Below are 13,576 nucleotides of genomic sequence, written 5' to 3'. Positions count from 1 at the left end.
CACATGATTTGGGAATTAAAAAAAAATATATTCTGACTACGAAAATCGCCACAGGTGTATCAATTGTGATAATATTGAACGTAAATAACAAATAAACTATTTTTTACTATAGAATAAACACTCCAGGGTGACTGGATAGACTACCCAAGTGTATTTCGTTCAGCATTTTTCTAATCGGCGCTGTGACGTCTATTTTGCCTTTTACGGACTGATTTGAAGTTTACACCGGATCGAAAAGTTCCGGGGACACACGTCATCATGAATGTTTTGACCACATCACGTAAAGAAGAAACAACATCACGTAAAGAAGAAATCACTGCACGTAAAGAAAAGAAGATGCACATAAAGTATTTTAGAGATCGACGTATCGTAAAGATGAAACGACCTCACGTTATAAGAAAACCACTGCACGTAAAGATAAATCCACATAACGAAAATATATGTTGACATAACGTAATCATAAAACGACAGAACATAAAGACAAAATTACAAAACGTAAAGACGAAATGACAGAACGTAAAGACGAAATGGCAGAACGTAAAGACAAAACGACATAATGTAAAGATGTTCCTACATAACGTAAATACAAAATGACCACATGTAATTATAAAACCTAAACAAGTAATATAAAATTGACAACACGTAAACAAATGTGTATCTCATCAGACAGTTTAGGCGTTCCATAACAGATCATTAGAAAACATTTTGCTACGCTGTCATTAAAGTATTAATGACGTCAAATATCTGTATTTGACAAACAAACAGTTTACATGTTTTATTTAACTTAAATAGTAAAAAGAAAAAGCTAGAAATGATACATAATGTCATCTCTTTGTACCACAAAGTGCCATATACCCAATGAAAAGTTAGGATGGATATTGGTGGTGATGACTGAAACAATTTAGGAATGAAGAGGCAAAATGCGTCACTTTTCCTGTGTCAAATGTTTAATCGCAATTCAACTTCAAAGCTATGTCAAGTTTGAATTACGTATCCATATTTGCCAAAACTTTTCAGGGTACAACCTCTGTGGTCGTATATATCAAGCTGCATGCGCCCTGCGAAACATTCCATTCCAGAATTTGTGGATGTGTAAATGAGGAACTTTCACAGATTTGTGAGTGAATGGTCCGATTTTACGCATCGCTAAATTCTGGAAAAATCATCGGTTTCATCCTATATTAAAATTCATGAAGTTCATGTTGTATCTTTATAATTGGAGCAGGGATCGGTAGACTATGTTTGTTTGTTTGTCTGTTGGGGTTTAACGTCCGAGCAGCAATATTTCAGCTATATTCAGACGAGGAATATAATAATACGCTACATGATGTATACCAATAAATTAATTAGTTACTTTGTTAGGTAGTCTCATAGATGTATACACTACGCAAGAGGTTAGAATTCAATTCTTCCTTCTCATGTTTTGTATGTATTTTATATGTCTGTTTGATATGTTATGTATGTTTTTTTTTTGGTAACAATCCAACTGTATGAATTTTATTTCAACAAAAAAATCTTGATTCTTGATACTTATGAAGTTCAGAAGTTTGAAAATATTTGTCTTTAATACAGCTCATTTGCATCTTTGTTCAATCCGTGTGAAAAGACATGATTAACTTGCACGTAATACTACAAGCCCAGTGAGTTCCACTTTTTACACTCGAGAGGAACATTAAATGGAACTCGATGTCATACGGTGTTTGTATGCGATATCCCACGCACAATAGTCGAAACAATGATCTGTTAACGTAAAACGTAAACCTTTTCAAATAAGGAGTTTAAAAACTATTTTCGATTCTTAGCTTTAACTTTAAATAACTGGCGCTGATTGAGTTAAAAATAGTAAAATGTCTTCGTGTTTGACAAGACGGATGTTTCTGTTGATACCTTCCTTCGCTACCCGTTCAAATACTTCTACACCTATTATCTTAATCCTATACTCAAGTATTGGCTTAACCTTATCTACAAAGTACCTGATATTCAAGTTTAAAGTTATCAGTTTCTTGTTATGATCACCATAGACTAAAACTCACAGGGGCTTGAGGTCATGAGGTATATCCATTAAGTGGGAAAGAATGTACTGAAATGTTAAAACTATTTTTATTTTACATTTTATTATCCATGGCCATATTCTAAAAAGCACAATATTTTCCGTATACAGATCTGTATTTTGGAGAAAACCAAATAATTCAGGAATGACTGTTATATGTTTTGGTCTATGAAGAAATGAGCTCAATCGCGTGGTACACTAAAAAACCTGAGTAGCAGCTTATTTTAAGTGTGTACCATGGTCACTGAGATTATTTCAAATAGATCGAAAAAATATAACTGTTTCTGAGTTATAAAAAGTGAACTATGTGGGTTTTTAACATGTCAGTCGGATATTTATAAAGACTGATACTTAATGCTGTACCATTTCTGGTAGGAATTTTTATATCTGATTCTCTGATTCATCGCTTTGACCCCAAAACTGAGGTGAACTTTATTTTTGTTATCACCAAAATGGAAAAGGAAGCAAGTCTAGATTTCAGGATCGGAAGTTCCACTTGGGCTCAAAAATATATGAATGATTGATTGTAACTGTTATATTCACAAAATAAAGAGCTTTTAAATGAAACCCAAACATAAATTGGTGATAAAATGGAAATTATATGGAGTGATTTGATATAATCTGATTGAGGATTCAATATTTTTGTTAATTATAAAAATCTGTTGACTCATAGTATTGGTCACACTCTTACACGGTGAACGAGTAGTTTAAAATAAATTATAGCCACTTCTCTGACCTATGAAACATGTGTATTATAAATGACCTATGAAGCATGTGTATTATAAAAAAAAAAAACATTATTAAACAATATTATTATTCTATAATCCGCCCTTGTGTTTATTAATTACCCCAGTAGTGCTAGAGGTTATCTGGCAAGCTTTTTTCTGACTTAGTGCCATCCTAACCGCTTACATTGTAGGAGTAAATTATAGTTATCCTTTAGTTTTCAAATTTTTCATTTGTATCAATCTTGCAAATTCATGTCAAGTAATAAATTGGAAAAAATTGTACCGCAAATACATATATTTTGGGGATTATTCATATACCAGATTACCGAGGCATTAATTATACATAAAATGAATAAATAATAATATATATAAAGTCTAAAGGAATCTGCCAACCAGCAGACTTAATGGGTATCGGATCGTCCAGTCATGACGATGCAGCACAAACAAAAATAATTATATAAGTTTAAAGGATTGTACGACGATACCGATAAAGATGTTAACACACTATAATAAAATATTTTCAGTCAACAAATGACCTTCAGTGCCTTAAATAAACTGAGTGTGTATGAAAGTAAATGGTCTGTGAACACAACTCACTACATAATCAGGTGAATACCAGTGATGTATAAAATTTTACTTCGGATAACAGATATCCTTCCTCAGCATAAAACTCATACAACTATATGAGTTATGTTGTCCTTAATTTCAAATTACTAACCTCGATAACATATTAGATCGGTTTTACTCCAAAATATGAGAAAAACAATCTGTGCAAAAATCTGCGCAATTTCAATCGAATTAAAATCGAATCTTAAATTACACTACCCTCAATGGCATATGTCTGATCGTGTATTTTAATCAGATTGTCTAAGTATAAGTCTCAAATGAAATCGACCCTCGGTTTCAATATATAGAACCTTTGTTTTGACATGCCAAACGCAACAAACCAGATTATCACTAGGTCACGGTTGGCTACAACTATACCATAATTATGAAAATACCCATTCAGGTTTAAAATACATTTAAATACATACATCATGTAAATGCAGAAACACGCTTATAAGCCAATGGTTATAAATTTGACTTGGATTCGAATCCATGAAATTTTTATCATCACTACACGACTCGGGGACATGGTGGTATCGATCTCCCTTCCTCCACGCTCTCAATTCAATATATATTACAAACAGTCCATTTTCATGGTTATTTTAGACTCGAGCATCAAACATATTGAACAAATTATTATCTGTTGATTATTTCATAATTTATAATGTGTAAAATTAGCGAATGAAATCAAATCCAGTTTTCTTTTTTGAGGATTTTTTGTTTGTCAGGTAATAATCCCAAAATAATTGTATTTAAGAAAAATGGCGAAACATTGGAATAAAATTCAGGTTAGAAAAGGACGAGAACCCAACAGGCCTTATTCTGTCTACTGAAATAATCAGAAACAAATCATTTATTCGGAAAACGAAGATGAAACAAATTGTGTTTATTTTAGATATGAAAAGAAAAGTTTTCAAAAGGGGGTAAATTCCAGTAGGTGCTATGTACAGAGCCTTATGTACCCTCATCCTTTGATCACATTACCTGCATAAAATCAAACGACCATGCACTCTTTTAAGACACGTCCTACATTTTTATTTTAACTAGACATGGTGCTGTAAATTCGTTATGGATATATAATTTTTTTCTTTATACATAGTTACTGACCGCTTGCATCAGCTTTGATCGAGGCACGAAGAAAAAAAAATAGTTTAGTTAAAAATATTCCACACACTAAGTAATTATAATGAGTGCACATTACATGTATTATATGTTGTGCGAATATCAAAGCAATCTTGAATGTGAATACATTTTGCATACATATTTAGCAATAAACTGTTAATTATTTTACAATTTAATTGTTTTACTGGAAAATAATTTTTTGGGGTAAATCCCCATCTGAATCCTACATTACTCCTCAAGTTTCAGGTGTATAAAAATCTATCCCTTTTGTAAATATATTTTATTCAATTCATAATGACTGTCTCCTCCATATAGTGAATGTCTACTCCATATCGTGACTGTCTCATCCATTACAGACTTGGTTACGCATAGAGTTACACGGTCATTTGAATGCTATATTTTCAGGTGACATTAGAAATGTCATTTCGCGCGATTTTTGCCAATTTTGAGATCTTGACTCTTGGATAAATATGCATTCAAGTTTGACTTTTATGTCATTTTTAATCGACATGCAACATATTTGTCCAATGTGATAAATATCGGCATTCAAATAAGAACTATGCCTCCTCAAGTTGCCGTTTTGTTCCCATTGACTTCATTTGTATTCGAGAAACGGCTTTTGTGAGCTCATCATAGATGAACTTATGAAGCAATGTATGTAACCTCGAAATTTAAGACAATATTCAAAGAATTCAATAGAAGTACCTGATATCTGCATTATTTGGCAAATTATTGCCATTTTGTTACTATTCGAGAATATTAAAAAAAAATACAGAAGCGTCAAAGCAATTCAGATACATCAAATTCCAAGTTCATTGCTTAAACATGAAACAGAGACGATTCAGACAACAGAATAATATACTTATATAATAGTTGTTGCTAAACTGGTCAATATCGTGATATTTAGACTACCCACAGGACAGTGGTATTGACTAAGACAGCGATAATGACCGAGCAGCAGCCTAAAAAGTATTTTTTTGTTTAGTTTGTAGGCTGTATATATATTAAATTTTTAGTACCAACTACATAATCAAATCCTGAAAAATAATATCGGTTTCCATGTGTTCGAAAAATTTACTGACTAGACAAATCACATTCAAAACTCTCATGAGGAATTGGCTGGAGGCAAATTTGCATACTTTAAACACCTGTCTAGCCTGTTTAAGTGAAAAAAAATTACAGATCATTCAATTAACATTTAATAAATGTGTCATGTATAAAATTTTTATTTGAGCTTTTAGGAGAAAAAATAGTGACAGCACATCATATAATTCGTTGTATCTCAGAAATGTTTTAAGTAAATGCAACATTGCTTTTTAAAATGGGTCTTTGCATTCATTTATCACAGAAAATCAACAACTTTCTTGAAGTTTTAAAATAAGAGATGCTTTTTCTGAAAAAAAAATATATATGTATACCTCTTCCTTAATAAGGAAACGTTAAAATTTGAATAACTAGAGGCTCAAGAGAGCCTGAATCGCTCACCTGGTTAACCATTTGCTTATTTGAAAAACTTGAGTAATGAGACAGGCTAAGTTAAAATCAACTAAATTGTCAAATGCAAGAAATGCTTTTTATAACATTTTCATGACCTGTACCAGAATTTTGCTAAAGGCAACCATTTCTTCTTTTTTTTCTTCTTCAAAAACCTGTCTTATGACCCCTAAGTTCCATTTTTAGTATAGACAGCCATATCTATTCACGGATAAAAAATCACAACTGTCATTTAGAGCACAGTACACTAAACTATTATGCTTATTTTCATTCAATGATCTTAAATGGTTTTAGTGAAGATTTTCAAAGTTGTACATGTGAAAAAAAAAAAAAAACAAAAAAAAAACTGTTTCAGGGGTCGTAACTCCTACATTAGTCAATGAATGGTTTTGAAAATTTTGGCATAGGTCCTTTTCATGATGCTTAACAATTTTAATCTATGCCAGAAACTTGCTAAAGAAAACGGTTTTTGAGTTATTTGAAAAAAACTGCAACCTAACCCCTTTATTCTATTTGTTAGTAACAGTGGCCATGTTTTTTTCATGGATCGAAAATCCCAAAGGTCATTTTGTGCAGAACACCATAAAAAACAATCATGCCAAGTTTAAAACCTATCAGTCCAGTAGTTTCAGAGGAGATTTTTTAAAATTTGTCCACGACGACAACGACGACGACGACGGAAGCCAAGTGATGGCATAAGCTCACTTTGCCTTCGGCCAGGTGAGCTAAAAATTAGTCTAGACAAATTTCCTGATGCATACATTTATTTCAATTATCTTACATAACTTCCACATTCCCATAACTAAAAAACATCTCCCTATCCTCTCCCTTCCCATCATGCGTACTATTTCCGGGAGTTTGGGCTGCCCTCACTAGACTGCTCTATCATGCTTCCTTCACTTCTATTGTCTATTCTTTCATCTATTAAACACATCAAATAGTTTTCTGTCTATCCACCTCCCTGCTATACCGAGTAACTGTAAATTACAAAAATATAAGATTTGGTTAGATAATGACACGTGTAAAGGGTAAAATCCAGGTATAATTTCAGGTAAAAAGGGGGGGTTCAGGTAGGTGTGGGCATTAATAGAACTAAAACAATTTTGGAGGTAAACTTTGTGAAAAATCAGAATTTCATGCACAAAAAATGTCCTTCTAATTTTAATGGGAGCGTCTGCCCGGCAAGCCCGCGCCTGGAATCTGGAATAACGTCATTCATTTAATTTGATCCTGTGTACTCATTTTTGTGGTGTACTTATTTTCACGGATTTCATGAAAAGTAATTAGCCGTGAAAATTAGTTCCCGCAAGTGCGCATTTGTCTGCGTTTAGCATGTTACTTTCAACTAACTTGCGAAAATATTTGAAAACCACCAATCGCAAAAACGAGTGCAATTGTATAGATAGAAAGCTTTGTATCCAAAGTGGCATGAAGTTAGGAAAATCTTTGATTATATTAACGTGTGTCTATAGAAAATAACCTTCTTAAAGGTTTAATAAATATTTCTTGAATATATTGACGCGTATTGATTTGTACGTCCGTCCTTCCGTCGCGTTCTATACTTGTTTTGTTCTGTGTTTGTTGGAGATTTGTGTCAAAATGACACTCAACTAATTCTAGAAACACATATAAACATAATATAAATGTAGTTTATAGTCCTGACCAGAATGCAAATGAGTCGATTGACCGGCATATTTTCGTGCTGAACTTTCAGGTTTTATTTCTTTAAAACTTACACTGTATTTAGTACATGTGTCCTCAGTGAACCACCCCATAAGATTGATGTAGGCCTGTGCTCGATACGGTTCATGAAGCTTTTTGCAAAGTTTGCAGTACACATCCTTACCATCTATATTATACTTGTTTCTCCATTGAAAGTATTGCTGGAAAAGCGTCTCATTTGTAGAAACATCATTAATGTATCTGGCAAAATCAGCTGTAGAATTAAAATCGTAAACATTTACATAAGAGCCCGGAATGACGGTTGGACTCATCTGACCTTCGACCCAGTTAACAATAGGTATGATATCACTTTTGCTTTGCACGGTGCTCCAATACTTTTCTGTGACGTAGTTGCGACAATGAGAATTTTCGAACGCAAGCCGAAATTTGTATTGGTTCATTTGTTGTGTGGGTAGACATGGTCCATTCTCTGCGGCACATTTTGTTCCACACCTGCCGTAGACATCGACACTGAGATACTTCTTTATATCTTTTATCAGTTTGAATCTTCTTCCCGCGTCGTGACAATTGCTTATAACGGCGAATATCGTTCGATTTTTTTCCGCAAGTGATACCGGGGTTAATTTCTGGATAGATTTTCTCGGTTTATACTGTCCGTAAGGATTCAGTATAGTAGAGTAATTTCTGTACGAAATCGTCCAATTAAATTTTCCTTTCATCCATCTGTAGTTTTTCTTTACAAGAGTTGATGGCTCCATGGTGAACATAATCCACGGCTGACGCTTTATGCGCATGCCTGGCAAATCTTTAATGTCAACATCAACGTCATGAAACATAATGGCGTCGCTTAATGCCAAATTTTCACGGGTGCTGGTTACCGTACATTCGTATTTGCAGTTTTTAAAATGGCTTCTTATGGATTTTGCCCATGTACTAGCATGATTGAAATATCCAGTCCACAATAAAAGCTGTTTTACTTTGCGGGACGAACCGTTGAAAACGTCATCAAATTTGCGAATGTAAAGTTCCTCTTTTACATCATTTGCAGGACCAACTATTCTTGGAATCAATGTATATCGATAATCGAGAAAACATAATAGAATTGTTAATCCGAGAAAGAAAGTAAAAGCCAGGTATGGTCGTACCTTTGGTGTGCTCATTGGCATAGCATTTACGTTGCCTCTCAAAAATCGTCGCCAGAATCTAAACAATAAAGTGTTAGAAAAAAATCAGTATGGAAGACAAATAGTAATCGAAAATATTAAATAGACTATTATTTTTTTGGCGCAATAATATGGTTTCCTGAATATAATGACCAGCTATGTTGTGTAAGGCTGATGGATAATCAAAATATCTAGGGGCTTGTCAGATATGATTAGCGAGACAGGTAGACTAGAGGGTAATATCTAACCAGTGCACCTGGAATTATGTCCCTTCTGTGGTATTAATTGTATTGTATTTTAGGCTTAATAAGCTTTTTTTTTCTCGGTTTTGTGACATTGCTTGTTTCTCACTAGTTACCTGTTATGTTTTTGGTTTTGATTTGTTTTGTTTTGTTTTGTTTTGTTTGTTTGTTTGTTTGTTTTTTTTTTTTTTTTTGGGGGGGGGGGGGTTACTGCTTCATCTTTGAATTTGTCCCATGACTTCACAGTTTTTATATCGTTGAAACTGGTTTTCCCTAAATTCACATAGAAAAATGAAGTTTATTTCATATAAGAGATAAAAGAACAATTTTATCGGTTAAACATGGTCATGGCATTTGCACTTATTTGCGTTAAGATGTCAAGATCACACGTTTAAGGCAAAATAATGCCAGGTACACACAAGTTACTACAGTTTAAGTCCAGGTACACTAATATATAATGCAGATCTCTCTTCGTCTGACGGATGCTGATCCTAATATTAGATTCTCATGCTGAATACTTAATTCTAATACTTTTATCAAGTTATTGTGGTTTATAGGAAAGTTTCATTAGATACTATTATATTGGATGAAATTGTCAATTTGAACTTCTGCCTACCTCAAACTGCCTTTATCGAATAATGTATATACATTTACGTTTTTTCTTAATGCACACCTATATATGACGCCTAAACTTCCTGTAAAATTTCATCAAAATCCCTTGAGTAGTTTATGATGACTTTTAGTAGAAACGCTGCGTTTGTAGACGTAGCTCAGACGTAATACACCCTAAAGATTGATATAAAACAAAGCAAACAAAAGCTTGAACTCGCCAATGTCTCTAATTGAGAGAAGAATCTGAAGTGCTAGTGCTAGTAATAAAAATCTTCAGAGATGTATCTAGATTTTCAGACTAAAGGGGCTTAAAGAAATAATCGAAAGCGGAGCAGGTTGCAGTTGTTTAGGTATAATTATAAAGCAAAATATCGTATTTTTCCCAAATTTAAGGGGTTTATTTCGGGTCGGTCCTTTTCAATCTGTTCTTTCCTGAACTAATTTGCTTTGGCCTCCAAAAAATCAAATCACTGTAGCATAGTTTCTTAATTCAACGAATAACACTGACCTGTCGCATTTTTTCCCTCGTACCAAACTTTGTTAGTTGTTTAGTGATAGTCATATCATTTGTGTATTTATAAATGGACTGTCTTTATCCGTTGTTTAAGATAATACATAGTTTTGTTTACTTTTAACGGTGGGGTACACGGTCTTGCCATAGTGATGAAGCTGGACTTTGTCCTGCTGAACGATTTATGAACGGGGTCTGGTCTTTTTGCTGGTATTATTATGTTCAAAGATTGTTTTCCCCAATATACATGTATTTACATGATCTATATTCGATTTATTTTGTATTACAAAAAATACCTAGTTGCCCCCTTACTTTCGTGAAGTCGGTTACTTTGGCTGCATTTGAAAGCATTAATCAAGTTTTGTAATTAAAGATTTGTTTCAGTTGAAAACATTGCTTACGAGACTAACACTATTGGAATCCATGTGCGTTTCCCATTTCAATTATTAACATTTCGCGTAAAATATCCTTCGAACCATAGCAATCAGTCAAAACCAAGTTATTTTCCATTACAGGTCGCTGGAATTGACTATCTAAAATAACAATAAATCATATTTCGTTGAAATACTTAACATTGCGCACGAATCTTTTGTAATCGAACTACTACCATAAGACATTATTGCATGTAATTGACATTTTGATAATACGCACTACGTGCACTGAGTACTTTACATTTTCAGTAAAGTGGCAATATATTATCTTGAAATCATGGTGTCTTCAAACGATTTTAACGAGAACCACATACAATCTATGGTTAACCTGGGTTTAAAGTGGAGATTGTTTGGATAAAACTTGAGTCATAAAATATATTGGTACATAATTTATCGTTATAACTCAGGGAAGGGGAGAACTTAGCCACAAGTTAAAGAAGAAAGTTTCAAAAAGAAACTAAAATAAAATGAAGAAAAAGGCAGCTTTACTCCTCGAGGGGCATTCAGAAAATATGAAGAATGATTATATTATCTTTGATGAAATACAGTGAACAACATTACAATATTATGACTCTCTTGTGATGAAAAATGTTACGCCCATCGCCAAGTCAGAACCAACAAGAGAATATCTTAACGGTATAATTAAACTAGATATCTCTATACAATTTGCGAATTGGTACATGATATCTATGATCTGCTAAGAGAATGTTTGTTGTTCATCATTGTGAAGGGTGAATTAATAAATTAAGTGGTTTTACCAGATAAAAATAAATTAAGACATTATTCTGAATAACATTTTTACAGTTTTTGAAATAGTTATAATTATTTCTGTATCATATAAAGACCATTCACATACAAAAAATAAGAAATGATTCTGAATAACACTTTTTTTTTTTACAATTTTTGATATAAGATTATCATTATTTCTGTGTCATTTAAAGACTATTCACACAAAAAAAATTTTCCATCTCCAATTTTACTTTGAGTTCGAAAACCTGCATATAATTAAGAATATAACTCTTCTCATTTCTTCAATCTGATTTTAATCAGATTGCGTATCCTAACAGCTGATTTTAATCAGATTGTCATTTATTTAACCTGGCTTTGTTAACTGATTGTCTGGTCTTTAACTCTTTTTGGTTCTAAATATTCTTTTGTACCAAAGTGTTTGTTGAATGAAAAATATGTAACTAGTTTTGCCTTTAAAGGGGCGGATCCAGGATTTTATGACAATGAGGCGTAATTACAGAGATTCGGTATAAATTGAAACCAGGTTATGACATGTTTAATGAATGAATGTGATAAATGGCCATATTCAATATAATATTTAGCTGATTACCATATATTTCTTTTCTTTGAAAAGGGGGGGGGGGTGCGTACGCCCATTATGCCCTCACCTGGACCAGTCCCTGCTTTATCACAATTAATTGTGATTTTTTTTATTATTAGCTTAATATTTATGAAAACTACTACAGTGATGATTATTGAAAGTTTTGCCTAATTTAAAAGCTCAATTTCCTGGTAAAGGTGCATGTGTTATGTTAGTCCAAATTTTCCCAGGCCCTGCAACCTGCAAACCTCCTCTTTTTTATTTGGATACTGAACCAACCCGACATATAGCAATATCCAAATAAAAAGACGATCGTTACAAGGTAAGAGGAAAATCGAATTATAATAAATGTATAGTGGTATGTCAATTTCTTACAAAATAAAATTTTAATAGCAAGTTTAAATATTACTAGATGAATGAATTTCTTTGTTGTCAGACACGAATATAATAAACCCCCATCAAACAAATAATTGTAATGTAAACAGTCTGTTTAACACGAGGAAACACAGTCATAAAGGTCATCAAGGGTCATAAAAGAGTGAATACTTAATACCGAGTTCATATGTCCAGATGCTCGATTTTGATTATATGAACTCATGATCGAGTTTATTCCACAAACTCATAATTTATAAGTCAGTCACGTACCAATACATTAAGAACAACTATTGAAATTTTTCTTTTCAAATTGTCCCGCTTGGCATACCAGTAATGGACGATTTTATATCCATGCTTCCTGTATTCCCAATTGAATTTCTAACTACTGTTAATTATTTTGGTCTGAAACGTTCGGTTTTCAAATTGTCAAATTCATGTGTAAAATCGGCATATTAATATTTTTTTATAATACAATGACACATGTCCTGTTACTAGTACAATAACTTCCCGATAGGCTGGCTAAATACGCATAAACGATTGTGCCATAAATTTAGAAGAAATTTTAATCTTGGTGTGGAATCATTGAATCAACCCCCCATTTCAATTAATTATTGTCAACTCATAGTTTAGAAACAACTTCCCCTTAAATTTTGGGGACATACATGTGGACCATAAATGCAAATTCACATTATTGAAGATTCGAACGCAAAACAGACGAAGTACCTGTCACACATTTCTTAACATAACACCGGTAACATTACAAAGCTGACTCAATGTTATGTTTGCCTAGTTTCCCTCAAATAAAAAACAAACTCAGTACAAGTGTTCTTGATAAAACAAACCTTTCTAGAATAGAATGTTAGCAACTAGAACGAATCCGGGTATATTTTCACGCAACCATTTATCCAATGTCCTGCATTTTGACCTTCTGTAGTGTTGATTGTTAATTCCAATCAATTCGACACTGTTGAGTACACAGACGTTAAACATTATATAGCATTTAAATATTTTGTATAGACAACCAATTTGTTATCAGATAATCTTTTTAACATCGTGCTTTCGTGGTTTAATTTTTTTTTGTTATTTGATCTAAATGATCCTAGTCACAATTAAATGTATGGAAAGCCAAAGTGGACAAAAATGAGCATTTTCTAATATTACTAATTAGATTTCTTATATCACAAAACACCTTTTTAATATTAAAAAATCATTTGTTAATATTTAAAATT

At 32.8% G+C, this 13,576-nt stretch overlaps 2 protein-coding genes across 8 annotated transcripts in view; both read right to left on the bottom strand.

Annotated features, from left to right (window-relative positions):
- Positions 1-6,919, bottom strand: part of LOC148620743 (alpha-(1,3)-fucosyltransferase 7-like) — a 10,934-nt gene extending 4,015 nt beyond the window's left edge. Inside the window, exon 1 of one of the 3 annotated variants that reach the window (XM_088574509.1) lies at positions 6,782-6,919. The gene's annotated coding sequence lies outside the window, so the exon portion shown is untranslated. Of the gene's footprint in view, positions 1-3,496; positions 4,641-6,761 lie in introns of those variants that run through there. The other 2 variants (XM_088574510.1, XM_088574508.1) reach the window with 2 other exon arrangements.
- Positions 6,747-13,576, bottom strand: LOC148620742 (alpha-(1,3)-fucosyltransferase 7-like). Of its 5 annotated transcripts, none has more exons than XM_088574504.1 (4): positions 13,190-13,561; positions 10,613-10,744; positions 7,737-8,886; positions 6,747-6,977 (listed from the first exon to the last, which is right to left on the bottom strand). In XM_088574504.1, exons 3-4 carry the CDS (start codon positions 8,847-8,849, stop codon positions 6,918-6,920), a joined length of 1,173 nt encoding a protein of 390 aa, XP_088430630.1. In that variant the 5' UTR covers positions 8,850-8,886; positions 10,613-10,744; positions 13,190-13,561; the 3' UTR covers positions 6,747-6,917. The 5 variants fall into 5 exon arrangements, with proteins under 5 accessions (XP_088430630.1, XP_088430631.1, XP_088430633.1 ...); XM_088574505.1 differs by having other exon boundaries at positions 10,622-10,744; XM_088574507.1 differs by lacking the exon at positions 10,613-10,744 and having other exon boundaries at positions 7,847-8,886; positions 13,190-13,576.

This window comes from Perna viridis, chromosome 3 (assembly GCF_037379345.1).
Source record: "Perna viridis isolate PV_CMFRI_1.1 ecotype Kerala chromosome 3, ASM3737934v1, whole genome shotgun sequence".
Taxonomy (NCBI): domain Eukaryota; kingdom Metazoa; phylum Mollusca; class Bivalvia; order Mytilida; family Mytilidae; genus Perna; species Perna viridis.
The sequence above is the reverse complement of the archived record's forward strand: the minus strand, read 5'-3'. Positions and strand labels throughout refer to the sequence as shown.